The sequence below is a fragment of the Penicillium rubens genome (genome assembly GCF_028828025.1).
Source record: "Penicillium rubens strain IBT 27055 chromosome Unknown utg000002l_segment0_segment0, whole genome shotgun sequence".
NCBI lineage: Eukaryota > Fungi > Ascomycota > Eurotiomycetes > Eurotiales > Aspergillaceae > Penicillium > Penicillium rubens.
Genome location: NW_026890600.1, coordinates 5,640,799 through 5,655,342, shown reverse-complemented (window position 1 = coordinate 5,655,342; position 14,544 = coordinate 5,640,799). Strand labels below are relative to the sequence as shown.

Sequence of the window (14,544 nt, the reverse complement as noted above, 5' to 3'; positions counted from 1 at the left end):
CAATGGATGCGCCAGTGATCAAGATAGTTGCAGACTAAACAGCGGTCAGCTTGCTCTACCTATAATAATATCTATCAAAGCATACAAAGGACAGAACGGTAAGCAATATCTTGCCCCATGGAATAATCATTGTCGTGATGCCAATGACAACGGCTAAAAATGTCGCAACGAAGCCCAAGATGTAAGCTAGGATTGACCACCGAGAAACATAATGGTTCACGGCAAGAATTTTGGTAATCCTTTCTGGTAATATATCTTCGATGGCCGTGGACATTGAACCAAAAATGCCCAATAAGTCGAAAGAGAAGGAGGTATTTGGATGCGAGCAGTTGGTATAGGAGGCTACATTCTCCTGGCCTTGGCAATACCCCCAAAGTCCCACAGAATAATAGCCTGGAAGATTGGACTTTATTTTGTCGGATAAGGATTGGACCTTGTCGCTGACCTGGCTCACTGCAGTCTCTGCGGCTGCTGTGGCGTAGATTACAGCAGTAGAACCGTCCTTTACAACATTATTAGCCTCATTACTGGCTGTCTTTCCGACGTCGGATGCGTCCACGCCGGCAATACTGAGGGAGCGACGTAGATGAAAACTTCCAAGTTCTGGAAAATTGGTCAAGTTCACCTGTTATTTCGACTTAAGCTAGCCAACTAAAATTATGGGATCTTGTCTGGCTTACCTTTAAGAAATATAATTCATTGGGAGAGGAGGTCGATGTGCATCCCACAAAGACGACGGCCAGGCATATCAATGCTGACAATGAACATGCCAGGGGAAGTAGTTTTCCTACGCGCCACAGCATCTTATTCAGGCTAAGCAGGACTGTGTAAGAACTATTACGGTAAATGCTTTCTCTACGGCAGACTGGCAAATAAAGGGAGACGTTGTGTTATTTATCAAATGTAGATCCCTCATCAGGTTTACAAAATGAGGTGGAAGTGCCCCGTATTTTTGCGTGCCGTTGCAAAGGGACTCTCTTAACGTTAGGAAATATTTCCTTTTTGGCCAAGTTTTAGTAAATCCGATTGACCCAGCAAAAATATTGCCTTCCCCAATTATCTCCCGTGCGCAGATATATCACCACCCATCGGTAATATGATGGCAAGCTCTCCGTCAACACATTTGCTGAAAGTTGATCCCAACCTTTTAGTTGCAATTATAAGCATAACTGAGGCACCTTTTGATCCTAGAATATTTAAGTACCCTATCCGCTCTCACGGATAGTCTCAGGCATACTTTGCTCACTTCGTTTCAAAATGCCAGGTTTGACTCAGCGCCAGGTCGAAGACGAGGAGGGTAAACTGTTTGCCTATCGTGAAAGACGTTTCGAGATGACTGCACGTGTTGATATTTCTCGCATCAAATTCGATAAAACATTCAAACGGCAAATGGACGATCGCCAGAATATCCTTCGGCTTGAACGAATCATGGACACTCAGGGGTGCCAGCGACTCATGAAGGAATGTCATGTGCCAGTCCTGGTTCCAAGAGCTGATTGGGAACATCGAGTTAGACCACGGATAATAGACGGACAGCTTCACCAGTTGGACGTCGATATCGACTATAGGCTCCGCGGACAGGACCACGAAAACCTGATCACTGCGGCTCGGAACAAGCTCGGCCCTGGCAATCAATGGTGGATGGTGGATGTCTATGTAACAGAGCAAATCCGTGCGTAAAGTGGCCAAACCCAGCTTTTCCCCATGTTTCTCACCTTACTGTTTTAAAGCTAGCGAGGAGCTCTTACAAAAAGAGTTTGTTCGCTCACTCCAGGAACGGTTCCCGAATGATCACAGACCACCGGATGGGCTGATTTATCAACGAATTCGATATTATGAAGGATACATGGATGGCCCTATAAACAGGGCCGCAGCAAACCATTGGTGGGCAATTCTGGAAAGGGCTCCTCGAAGCAAAAAGGGCAAATATCTGCGAACATTTTTCAAGCACCCAACCTTACCCGAAGCCTTTGATGAGCTGCTTCCTATAGCTGGTATCTGGGAAGGCATGCGGATCGGTTTACTCCACAAGCTGGTGGCAATGCGGTGCGATGAGGTAAGATATGCTTGCTTTGAGGCAGATCTCGGTGCTTTAAGATCCATGTTTTACTGACAGAGTAAAATAAAGCCTCTTCTGTGCTATTTGAACCACATCAAAAAAACCTTCTTTACTCTGATGGGAGATAGGGATGATCTTTTGGCTCAATTGGATGGAGTGACCGTTAAGTTGTTAAAGTCTCGGGTGCCTAAGGTCTCTGTTCGAGACTTGGGATTTTTGCAAGACCAAATGTCAAAGGGGGAGTTGTTCCCTGATATTGAAGATCCTCGGGACCGTTTTGACATCTGGGAACGATTGCAAAATATTGGGTATCCTATCCCGACATTGGAGACATTTTTCAAAGACAGGCTCAACCTCGAGGTCGGCCGGAATGTACTACAGCAACTTTACATTCCCGATCCTCAGCGAAAAGTAACAGTCGACGTGGGACTCGGCGAACAATATAGAACCAGTGTCCCTCTTTTGACCTCAGATCGACAGCATATGATTCGGGGGGAACTTTATGAGTTCTGGCGTTTCAGCTTTCAGTACGGATTCGAGATGGTGGATCACAAGCGTCTTGTGTCGCGGATAAAAGCTGGGTCCCAACGCGCGTCGAGACCTGGCTTGTCTGACAGATCAAACATGGCAGAACGACGGAACCTGTGGCAACATCTGTTTCGACTTGCCAGGGACAAGAACTTTAACATCCCTTTTACGGATGAACTCCATGCTCAGCCAGCGGAATTACCTCTCCTCACACCATGTGACTACCCTGAAAGTGTTGAAGAAGATTTACCGGTGGACAGACGATATGGAAAGCCATATACAGATACAGTGGAAGCGGATCAGTTTGCACTTTCACAGGAGGCACTGGAACAACCTTGGAGCTCTTCCCAAGTCACTGCAGTATTTGTTCGGCGATCAGTGTTTCTGGCCTTTTTCCGCTACCTCAAACCGGTTCCTGACAGCCAATTCGTTGCTGGCAATGGCCCTGAAGCAAACAATATCTCTCCAACAGAATCATCGACAAGTGGGAACACGAACTCGGATGAAATGATTCCAAGTTCGGTTATTGCACCTCAGGAAAATACAGTGCCTTTGCTCCCCGTATTTTCTGCTCAAGATTTTGATCCCACATTTGCCTCTCCGGTTATGAATATTCAGCAGCCCTATTGCTTTGAAATGAAATTCATTTTCCCTGGAGAGCCCGAAAAGCTCGTACAGCTACCGAATGACCAATCCGCTTTAAGTATATTTTTCGAAGGATTTGCAAGACATAATTTCTACGTATATTCTCCGGATAATCCAGCACGGGGAATCAATGAGAGAGAGTGTTATTCAATTTACTTTAGGAACCCGTTCTTACGTTTGCATGCCGAGTTCTTAGGAGTGGATTATTTCGAAACACTGTTATACCCGTCGACAGAGCCAGAGGAAACAAGGCTACGCAAAAGGCGACGTACGGATGGTTTGAATGAAATTATTGATGCCAAGATATGGTTGAATCAGAGGCTTAACGAGCTGGTCCAGGACAATGGTGCATATCAATTACAAATTCAAATCCCGGAAGATGAAGATATAGAATACTAGAGTATATGACTAGCTTGGGAAAGTCTAGGAGATGATTCAAGTGTCACGTTCGCTTAAACCCGGCCTTTTATAGCAATCTATTCTGGTAATTACAGTTCAAGGCTCTTGTATATCTAGTGGGTCTGCCCGGAGATAAGTGCTACGAATCAAACAGCAGAAATGAAGGCCAGATACCGAAGATAAGTAATGGGGAGGACAGAAATTTGCCAAGAACCTACAAGCAAATAAAGAGTACCATGAAGATTTGTTGCTCTGTGGTGCGACATGATTAGGATGCAAGTAATAAATTGTTGGCTTCCAAGTGGACAAAAATTGACTCTATGGTGGAGACCATAAACCCAGGAGAGATAATGGCCCGCTAAGATGGGCATGCAAGGACAATTCAATTTAGTGGATGGCTGGACAACCCCTAAAATTGCCAGAGAAAGGTAAATTAGCACTAGCTCTAACAACGGGGTCAGACCGATGATCTCACAATTGGGAAGTTATATCTGAACCATCTGCAGGGCCTGGCCAAACCGAAGGGCAGAATTGGCAATTAAAGCGATATACTGGTTGTCTTCAGGAGCGAGTGAGTCTAGCACACGAAGTGCCCGGTCAAGGAGTTCTCAATTACGGATGTTTCCTCAACGGCCTCGAGATACTCAGGTGTCAATGTACGAGCCATTCCTCGAGATACGGCAAGTTCACTGCTTCTAGGGGTGAAGGAGGAATATCAAGTAAAAGGATGGTAGGTATTTCTTTGAGAGACCAGTCCATTCTGAGCTCGTTAGAACGATCTTCGAAAACAGCCTCTGTTTTCCGAAGCCACGCCGATATCTCCATGACCCACCCGAGCTGGCGTTCAGCCGAGCCTTCACCGCAAATTCAAAGGCTTCATACTCAGTACCTTTACTATGTGCAGCCAACAGAGTCATCTCTTCACATCCTTGCTTTCACTATCCTGTAGCCCCAAAGAGTAGTACTGCGTATTTTTGAGACTATTTGAGTTAGATTACTGAGGACGGAATCATCTGGGAAAAGAACAGGAATGTGGAGTCTACCAACATCATTAGACCGTGTTGTGATATGAGGCAAGTGCCGATCATGATTCATGAACAAAGCCGCACCATCAGAACTAATTCCCCAGGTGACTATACGAAGAAGCAAGTTGATTTCCAATCAACTTGGAGCTCATGCTGTATATAGCCTCACGCGATTAAATATTATTCCTCTGAACTAGAACAGACCGATCCTCATAGAGCCCACTCAGTAGACAAATGGGAAGAGGTCTGACAGAAATAGACGTGTACGACAATGTATGTAAAATTGACATATGTAAAATTCACTAACTAAATAAATTGACAAAGTCCTCTCTTTTCCCAATCTGTGCGGACATAGCTGATTAAGCAATGTATGTAGTTTTGTATGGTACCGTTATCATGACGGTCCATTGATTTTCCGGTTTGTATTGACTTGGTAATTTCTACCATGTATCATGCATGGTACTCGACAAGGTCAATAAATAAAAGCGAAGATCAGAGATTGCGCTACAATTATTTTGAGTTCGCGATTTCTTTACTTCAAGGGAATTTGCAGGAAGCATTTTGCACGCGAATTCAGAGTAGGACTAGCCGTCAGCAACAGCGATTACAGTGCACCGCAAAAATGTTCTATCACCCCCTCTGCTACTGCCTTCATGAACAGCTACACCGCCTTTTGGATTTGCTATACCGCCTGGTATCCTTAGTCTTTTATTAGTCGATATTTGTCCAGCAGAATAATAACTCGCGCAGGCACGTGACTCCATTCTTCGTCGTCGCCCCGCCAATTCTGATATAGTAATTGGTGTCTTGTGTCGTATGACCCACAATGCCAAATGTGTAATAGTTCGCAATTTGGCAGGTATCGAAGAGCTTTTGCGCAGGCGAAACAAGATCGCCACACTTGATAGCAATTTGGGCAGTGTTCTGTAGTAATTATCGTAAGCCAGCTAATCTAAGTACGGGAATAAGGTTCGTCATACATAGTTGCAAAAGAAAAGACCACATTGGTTCAAGTAGGACACTCGAGCGCATTAGTTTGGCTCTGCAGCGCACATCTTTTTCTGCTCGATCTGAAGATGCTTAATGTTTTCGGCAGTGGGGCCCACAAACGCGATTCCATTCGTGAAGTTGCATTCCAGAAGGGCCTCAGTCGAATAAGTAAATCGTACGAAAGAGGGAGGGGCTAAATAACATACATCACGTCTTTTGGTAGAGACACCTTTTGGAGGAGCCGGCGCGGGGAAATTTGGGTACTCTAAAATCTGTAGTTTTCTCTGAGTACTGCCAAAATAGCCAAAGTGTCTATGCTCATTACCTTTCCTACAAACATGTCGTTTTGAATGCGATTCGCATTAATTGTTGAGCCACCGACCTAGAAGATCAGCAAATGAAGTGCATACTTTCTTTCGCTGAACTAACAGCTTGTAGAATAAACACGCAGAATAAGAGAAGGCTTTGTGCACGGGCCATGATGGGAAAAAAGGAGAATGTAGACACAATTACAGGAGCACCACTGGACGTCTTTATAACACCCTGATATTTCCAAGCTACTATAATGATCCTTGTACAAATTCTTCTAAATTGACGCAGGATCGTAGAGGTGCAAAAAGCTGAGGGTTGGTCAACCTGCGTCCCTGTGGTATGTTTCTGGTGGCATTTAACATGGGAACATACTAGCCATGTTAAATATGATGCTCTTGGCTGTATATTGGAGGCATGGCCATGGTCGTCCAACACATTTCGGGCGTTGAGCAAGCCATCACAATTCCCGCAACTTTCTTATGTGTTTCCGTCCCAGGACCGGTTAACCATCTTGGCATTCTTTTGGACAACGGGTCCTTTCCAAATATAAAAAGTATATGAGGCAGGATTCCTCCAGCATTAGACATTGAATAGACATTAAATTGAAGGGTCAAACCCACTACCAGTCACCAAGTTCAACTCTTTGGACATGTCTGGTCGCCTTTTAATTCTGGCATTCGCCACCATAGCAAGTGCAACGTTTCACATCAAGCAGTTCGCTGGAAATACTTGCAATCTGCTCGATATTTGGAATCAGGCCACCAATACCAGCAGCTCAGTCCAATATGTTCAGAAAGAGAATGAGCAGACACTGTTGCTGTCTCATGACTGCCAAGCCGGTCTTGAATCAATTTTAACGAAATGTGAGTATCTGTCGTACGCATTGTACCGGAAACTGAATATCTAACAATCCCCAGGTTTGGACAGTTCGGGACTCAAATGTACCGAACTGCTTCTCTCAATTGCGGAAAGGCCGCCTGAAGACAAAGCCATACCTGGAGGGATTTTGTCAAAGAGGTTAAATTCTGACCAATCGTGTTCTATGAGCTGTCCATGCGCTGTACCCGACTTGCCCATTGCAACCATTTCAGGCAGTGCTACCAGTACGAGCGCCGCATCCAGTACATTTACTTCCACCCCCATTGCCGGCATGGCATTGGGCACCAGAGTCATCTGGTAGCTATATCCAGACTAGTGGCCCACTAAAAGGTTTGCAATCACCAATAGCCCGACTTTGCTTAATAAAGTAAGTCTCCCTTACGTTGGTAAGACAAGTTTACTTCTACTGACGGCAATATTGTCAGGGAATCGGAGTTTTATACAGGTGGCAAATGTAGATGCTTCAATGGTGAGACGGTTGACTACTCTGCGACTGCATGTGAGGTTAAGTTTTGAGATGTAACCATCCAAGGGAGACTCTCCTGGACAAATCATTAGCAACAAATTGCAAATAAGCGTACTGCTATGGATAATTTCAGCCGATCATCTGCCATGAAAGTGTCACCTGTGAGGTAAGATGTATGGCAGTAAAATAGAGTGATTTATTATTTCAGGTCACCCAGTGCCCCTGTTATTGGTTTCATCCGCAAAAGAGTAAGTGTAGGTAATGCACAGCACCTAGATTTTCAATTTCCTAGTAGTCTCAGTAAACGTTGCCGCATGATATTGGTTTGGAGTAGCTGCTTCTCCACAATTATGATGTTGGGACAGGAATGAAGTATCACCCGGGATGTCAAGAATCTTGACTGAGGATTAAGAGAATAAATAGCGCAGTAACGATTAGAAGTTGTGTATCCTAGGCTGTATATGTACTTCCTCTGTTCAAAGAGGGCAATGTCTAAAGTACTTCCAATTCAGGGAACATCGTTTTATTGGTCAAGACACCCGGATTTGGAGAAAGCAGCGATGTGTTCAGTTCTTGATTTGCATGTTTCTCTCATCGGTATTTTCCCAGTTGCTTTTATCTGGATTTACTTGCCATTTGCCTTCTAAGTAACATTGGTATACGACCACTGCGTTTACTATACCACGCAACTACTATTCTGCTGCCTCATAGCGTATAATATGGGGTAACCTGACCATACACCATCAAACAATACAGTAAATTCAACGTCCATTCTTCTGCGCCTTGAAAGACTGAGCTCCTACGCGAGGCTTGGATATTATCAAAGCGCATGCGGTGACGAGGCGAAGGAACTTACTAGGATCAAAGACAAACTGATGTGTCTACATTTCTACTGTGATTGATAGTTGACCCAATTGAAAGAAAATGTTTAAATTTCTGTGCCTTGATCATTTTTGGGGGGAATAACATGTATTCATGGCAAGGGGATTTGTTTCCGCGGTTTTTTTACTCGTCAGGCCGACCTTGACACCCATTTATTGACCAAAAAGGCTCCTATTTTCAATAACTCCATGTTTTCTTTGATCAGCAGCTTTTCTTTAAGTTCCTCAGGAACAAAATTTATTAACATGGGAAGGGCCCGAATCATCTGGTTGTATTTTGGGTGTGCAGTCGCTATCTCGTGTAGGAAGGTTTCTCCACCGCCGAACAAATCACTGTGGTCTTTGACGTGGTTTTTCAGAAATTGCAGATGTGCTTTGCAGAGCTTTTCGGTTATCTTTCGTGCGCCACGATAAGTGCGTGGGCCCAGCTTCATCACCTTGTGACAGGCTAAGGCCCTGTGCTTGAACGAGGCTGGTAGAACAGAGAGACTGGCTTTGGATTGGTATTTATCAAGTGAGAACCTTCGCACCCTGTTTCGCTTGCTGAAGTTCTCCGTACTTTTTTCGCCATTACTATGTACAGTTGATGTTGTTTTTACTTCATTTTGGAACCCCGGAGACGTTATTTCAGGGCCTTTTTGCTTCGATAAGTCGCCGGGTTTGTGTGGGGTATAGGAGTCGTTGTCACTCTTCGTCTGCTTGGGCAGTAAAAGTGGAGTACGCAAACCACAGAATGCCAGAGGTGACTCAGTTGTCGCAACAGAAGGCAAGAGAATAGAAGTTGTTTGGTTTTCACTTTCTTGCTTTGATGGAACAATATCCATGATTTGGATACAAAGTTTTACCTCCAACTGAGTCTCACTGCGGATGGCACTTGGGCAATGCGAGCTGAATCAGGCTGCAATTGCTTATCAATTCTAGAATGTGCTGTCGCTTGATTGACATAAGGTTTCACAGAGCGTTGCTATGATGGCTTTTCAGAATAAGGCTTCTTTTCAGATAAAATTCTAAAATAGGGAAACGAAGACGGACGTTGACCTTTATAGTTCCTTGGAAGGGATGTGGGGATTAAATATTGGATAAAAGCTCATACCTGCGTGTTGACGAAAAGCCTCACAAATATGTTCCGACTGAGCATGGTCCCTCGAATAATGTTGTTGCGGTCGTTTTGAAACGGAGGGAACTTTTTTTATCGAAAGAGGGTTAAACGTCACATACAATAGGACGTCTCCTAGTCTCTCACCCGGTATGTACCCATGAACGGATGTCACCGCTGCGAACGGGGTAGATCATTGCCTACTAATGACGCGTACCTAGAAGGCTACATGGCAAACGTCGGCATTTTCATGATTCGCGACCTCGTTTTGCAGGTATGTACTTGTTTTTAATTCATGATCACTTTCGGGCTTCTGTTGCGAGTTAACTGAGAATCTCAAATTCGAGCAAAATCATGTTTCTTTGCTCGAGAGTCGAGATACGGGGGCTCCACGTGATCCTCATTGCTCTTTGTATTTAGTCGCTACTGTACCCTACCTCAGAGAAGTTGTGACATGGTCTCTAGTACACGGAGCCAGCTCCAAGGCATTATGGCATCCTATCTTGCATATACAAGCTAGATTGCCTTTACCCCCTAAAGAGAATAGGCAATGAATATGTCGTCTTATCCTGCTTCCAAGCATCGCCTAGGGCTTTGGCCGTACTAGCAAGACCTAGTTCTACTTGATACGCTCAAGAATATCGTCAATACAAAGAATCATGAACTCAAAGCCTTCTACTAGACAGTTCGGGGTCAATGTACCAGCCTCTTTACGGGATAAAATGGAAACGGGCACGCGTATCCCCTAGCTTACAGATTTGGATCGCCAGGCAAGACTAGGGTTTTTAATAATCGAAACTACATTCGGAAATTCATTGTGCTCAATTCAACTTGCTTTTCATTTCTACCATTCTTAGGTTCGCTCGCTCAGTGTTTTGTGCCAGTATTTTAATTTTCTCTCGTAGATTGCAGAATTTAGTCTCTCAAACCGAACAGTTTCACCCACCTGGCTATGCCTATTCTAAACCATTTACCCGAGGACGTCACCGGAGCCACTAAGATTCTCCTAGCGGGGCTGCAGGGCGGAAAGCTCGCCGTTGCTTATGGAAAGCCCGCCCTCTAAAAGTCCGTTACCGTGACAGTTCAGGTTAATATACAACTGCATACACACAGAGAGTATTTCTATGCTAAGATACAATAGGTAGCAGGATGGAGCACTCAGAATCCTGTTCTAGCTGCATGTGTGGTCGTAGGCGCTAGTGGTGTTGTGGTTTTCGCTGCTCCTGGCCTCGCATCGGCCCCAGTTTTATCGAGTATGGGGAAGGCCAAGTTTCGACAAACTAGGGGCGAAGTCATCTTAAATTCCTTGTATTTCGCTCATACAGCATTTCGCCCCCATCTTAAATAGTTCTCATGAATAGGCCGAGAATCGCGAGACTTCCATATTTTCAGAAACATGTGGGTTTTTTGCAGCAGCACAGTCCGCTTTTGGATGGATAATCAAACCCGTGCTCTTTCTAGACTTACGAGCTCGCTTAAAGCAAAACCGATGCAAACAAAAAATGGCTACAACGAGCAAGCTGCCACCAGATACAGTTCCAAGAATTAAACCCACAGTATGGCTTGAGAGAGCCCGAGATGCTCCAGTATTGCCCATTGTCAATTGCTCAGTTGTGGATTTTGTGGCGGTCATAGTGGTCGGCTCTTTGTTGGTTGGATCCGTAATCGGGTTTATGGTGGTTGGATTGGGCTTGAAAAAGTCTAGATTGCTTGATTCAGGCCCTTCTTTCATGGTTTGACTTGACTGAAAACCACGAAAACTTTTGACAGAGTCTGATGTAAGTTTCAGGGTCCCGGTCATATAACTGCCAATGTTCTTTGGTCTCGATTGTGAAGCCTCATCTTGAATTTCCTGAGGAGTGTCTCCACTGTAATCCACTGACGTTTGGGCAGGAAAGCTTTGGGGGACCGAGTTTGAAGGTGAAGGGATTAACAAAATAGCCGGATGCGGTAGATACGACGTGGTTGGGCTAGAGGGAAAGTACAAGGTAAAATCAGACCTTCCTGTGGGGTCATGACTAAAATCAATCGTGAGTTCTGTAGAGTCCAATATGGTTTGACCGCTGATTGCGGAATGGGTGATATCGGTCTTGACCAGACTGTTGAGGGACAAAGAGGCATGAGGACTCTGTAAACTATGGATTACAAGTTCGTTGCTACCTAACCCATCGTTAATCTCAACATGTCCTGGTGTAGGCTTGGTTGTACCGCTGGTGTCCGACCAATCGAGGATGAGAGTGTCTGTGGCTGGCCCTGAGAGATGCAGTTGAAGTGGCGAGCTCCAGTCGAGATTTTGAGCCGTTTGGCTTAAACTTAGGGTAGTCGATTGTAGGATATTTGACGTTAGATAATGCCATTCTGCGCCGCGTCCCGGGCTACTTTTCGACGCGTGAGTTTCTGACGTAGAGGTTGGATCAGACAATGTTCGCAGTTGTTGGCTATGACAAAGGTTTCAACAATCAAACCACACTCTTTCAATACATGTCAAACTGACCTTGATAGGCTAATGCCTTTGGAATGAGTTCTTGGGGCTCCAGATTCAAAATTGCCTCCTAGCATTGTTTGACTGGTAGATTTATGCTAAAAGTATGAACTCTTCAAAACAACTTGTCAAAGCTAATTAATTATAAAGTCACGAAAAGCGGGTCTCTAAATAGTGTCAAAAAATAAAATTTATGCAAACTAAACAAGGTTTTTGTCGCTTCCGCTTTCCACTAATAATATCAATGTGACGAATGGCTCCGTCGAAGATTGAGGGTTCAAGTTTCCACTTGGATTAGAAGCCTTATATCTCCTTCTGTCGCTCAATTATTGCATTTAATATATTGATGCCTCAAAAAGGCGCCGGGTGGTCACCGAAACTCGTACCTATAAACCAGCTTTATTCAATATTGTTTCTCACAGCACAAGACAATATACCTCAAATTCTTGTAGCAAGAATATTTCTTAAGTAGCAAATCAATTCACCGTTCATCTTACGCCCTCAGTTGGTGGTCCAATGTGTGCAAATCATCCATTCTTTTAGAAAAAAGAACCCGCCACACTCTCCTCCAAACTTCTTGTCTAAGCTCCGTTATACTTTCAAAAGATTATTCTTTGTACAGTAATGGGAAAAAGAGCCAATTGGGGTCTTTGGAGTCGGTGTTGATTAATCAACGTAAGCCCATCATCAACCGCCCTTGGTTTACATCTAGCCGCAATCTTTAGAAATGTCGGTGGGTACTATTGGTACTATTTACTTGATTTTGTCTTGAATTGAATGTAAGCCTCACCGGTCTTTGCACTCTCACACATGGCTGTATCCTTTTCTCGAAGGTTTGCTTTTACTCGTGACCCTCAGAGCTCACCGTCTGGCGCCTTTGGTCCACTCTAACATCTTACCTTTGAATTACTTGAAGATTGGTAAGGATTTTGTATGAATCAATAATGTTTAAGAATTCAAAGCAGCTCCAGATCCTCCCGGTCGATTGAAATTGGCACACTGTCTGCTGATTCCCAAGAATACCACAAAACAAGATACTGAACATTTTGCTGGCCATCTTGGTCTGTGAACCTTTGTCCGATGGCCTTGATCGGTATCATTACCCTCTAGTTTCTTCATTAGTTACATTATCAGCATCTAGGCCCGAGAGAATTTACCTCCTTGGCTAGATAGCCGGCTTCGCCATCAAGAGACTCAATATCAGGATCCTCTGAGGCAGATGAAATACTCTGAGAGTCTGATATAGACTCTGTGTCATCTACGATGAAGTCTCTGTCTTCGCTCGTCTCTGAGGATACATACTCTGATGTCGTTCCGGATACCACAGTAGACGTGTTGCTTTGGCTATCGCTATAGTTTGCACCGAAGGGCAAAGACGAGGCATCACTTCCCGATGCTGACACGAGATCATCTGCCATTGCGTTTTGGGAATTTCGGACGAAGTCAACTTGGTTATCAAAATAGTGCATACTGTCTATACTTATACGGTAAAGCGAGTCAAGCCGCTGACATACAGAATCAGAATCAGCTGTAATGTGGGATTTGGCAAGTACGCCTGTTCAAGCCCTCATTTATGGCCGTCCGTTTTACATCACTATTGAAGCCCTCAAGGCATACCACACCATGCGGTTATCCAGTCATTGGGTCATTATAAATTGAAGGAAAGAAGTGATGCTAAATCCAGTGTCGATTTTTGAGGGTTATAGTTTGCGTTTTGGTTGTTATGTTGGATGAGTAAATGCTAGTTGAATACGTTAGGGGTTTTCTTCATAAGTTGTACATCTGGTCAAATACTGAGGTCCAAGGGTATCACAAGAATGAACTGGGAATTAACTGAAACAGGTTCCTTTCCTTGGCTTCTCGGCTATAAATATAATACAGCATTCGTTTGTATGACAATTTTAAAATGTTCCATTTGCCTTCTTTCCTCTCACCGTGAGACACATGGTTTATCCTTCTTTAAGCAAAAGAAACAGGAACCATGCTTTCTATAGCAGTCATTTGGTTTACCCTAACGTTGATTTCCTCTTTGGTCAGTGGCTTTCTTTTAGCTACTAGACCTAGTTAACTGATCTGTTCTAGACGTTCGGTCTTGCCATTCACCCTGCCGAGAATAAAGATATTGTCAGATACTCTGAATACACTCTCAAGACCTCCAGCATCCGAACTAATAGGATTGAAGCTACGTTCATTAAGCCTGCCCCAGAAAGAGAATATCTCCGGTGTAAGCTACGGTATGTCTCATTAAGACCCTGAATTGAATCGGCTTACCAAAGTCGTCAGTCCTTACCACCCAGCAATCTAAACGGTACCACATTCCACATCGACAGCATCACAAATCACATTAATTTCGAGAACCATATGATACCAAGATTACAGAGAAGTGCGAAACTAGCTTCACCGTTTTGCACACTGTTATTAATTCTGGGCCCCACTGCCAATGCACTAGTCGTGCGAATTAAGTACAAAACAATAAACATTGGGAGTAATGCAACTAGTGTATTACTGTATGTTGACTACCGTAATATTACAACACATTAACCAACCATGCCACTCAACTGGATGGATGCTTTTCAAAAGAACGACGGTAGAGAAAACCGACAACAAACTAACAACAGTATATTCCATTGAGGTGATATAGTTTGAATTTCATAGCACAGAGAGTATAAATAGATATAAAGAATGTGAGTGGGTGACAGAGAGGCCACGAGTTCAAAAATTAGACTGTCATTGTGGCAAGACTACCGAACGTATTTGGTTACTTAGCGAACTGGAGCCATGA

The 14,544-nt window shown here is 44.1% G+C and overlaps 3 protein-coding genes across 3 annotated transcripts; 2 read left to right on the top strand and 1 right to left on the bottom strand.

Annotated features, from left to right (window-relative positions):
• Positions 1 to 1,257: 1,257 nt before the first annotated feature.
• On the top strand, positions 1,258 to 3,631 carry N7525_004630 (uncharacterized protein; the record flags this gene model as incomplete). Its single annotated transcript, XM_061213091.1, has 3 exons — positions 1,258 to 1,672; positions 1,731 to 2,056; positions 2,117 to 3,631. The coding sequence occupies 3 exons, from the start codon at positions 1,258 to 1,260 to the stop codon at positions 3,629 to 3,631; spliced, it is 2,256 nt and encodes a 751-aa protein (XP_061070112.1).
• Positions 3,632 to 6,607: 2,976 nt separating this feature from the next.
• N7525_004629 (uncharacterized protein) lies at positions 6,608 to 7,138 on the top strand (the record flags this gene model as incomplete). The annotated part of the gene is made up of 2 exons (XM_061213090.1): positions 6,608 to 6,821; positions 6,876 to 7,138. 2 exons carry the CDS (start codon positions 6,608 to 6,610, stop codon positions 7,136 to 7,138), a joined length of 477 nt encoding a protein of 158 aa, XP_061070111.1.
• A 5,580-nt stretch (positions 7,139 to 12,718) lies between these two features.
• N7525_004628 (uncharacterized protein) lies at positions 12,719 to 13,180 on the bottom strand (the record flags this gene model as incomplete). Its single annotated transcript, XM_061213089.1, has 2 exons — positions 12,719 to 12,868; positions 12,920 to 13,180. 2 exons carry the CDS (start codon positions 13,178 to 13,180, stop codon positions 12,719 to 12,721), a joined length of 411 nt encoding a protein of 136 aa, XP_061070110.1.
• Positions 13,181 to 14,544: the final 1,364 nt, after the last annotated feature.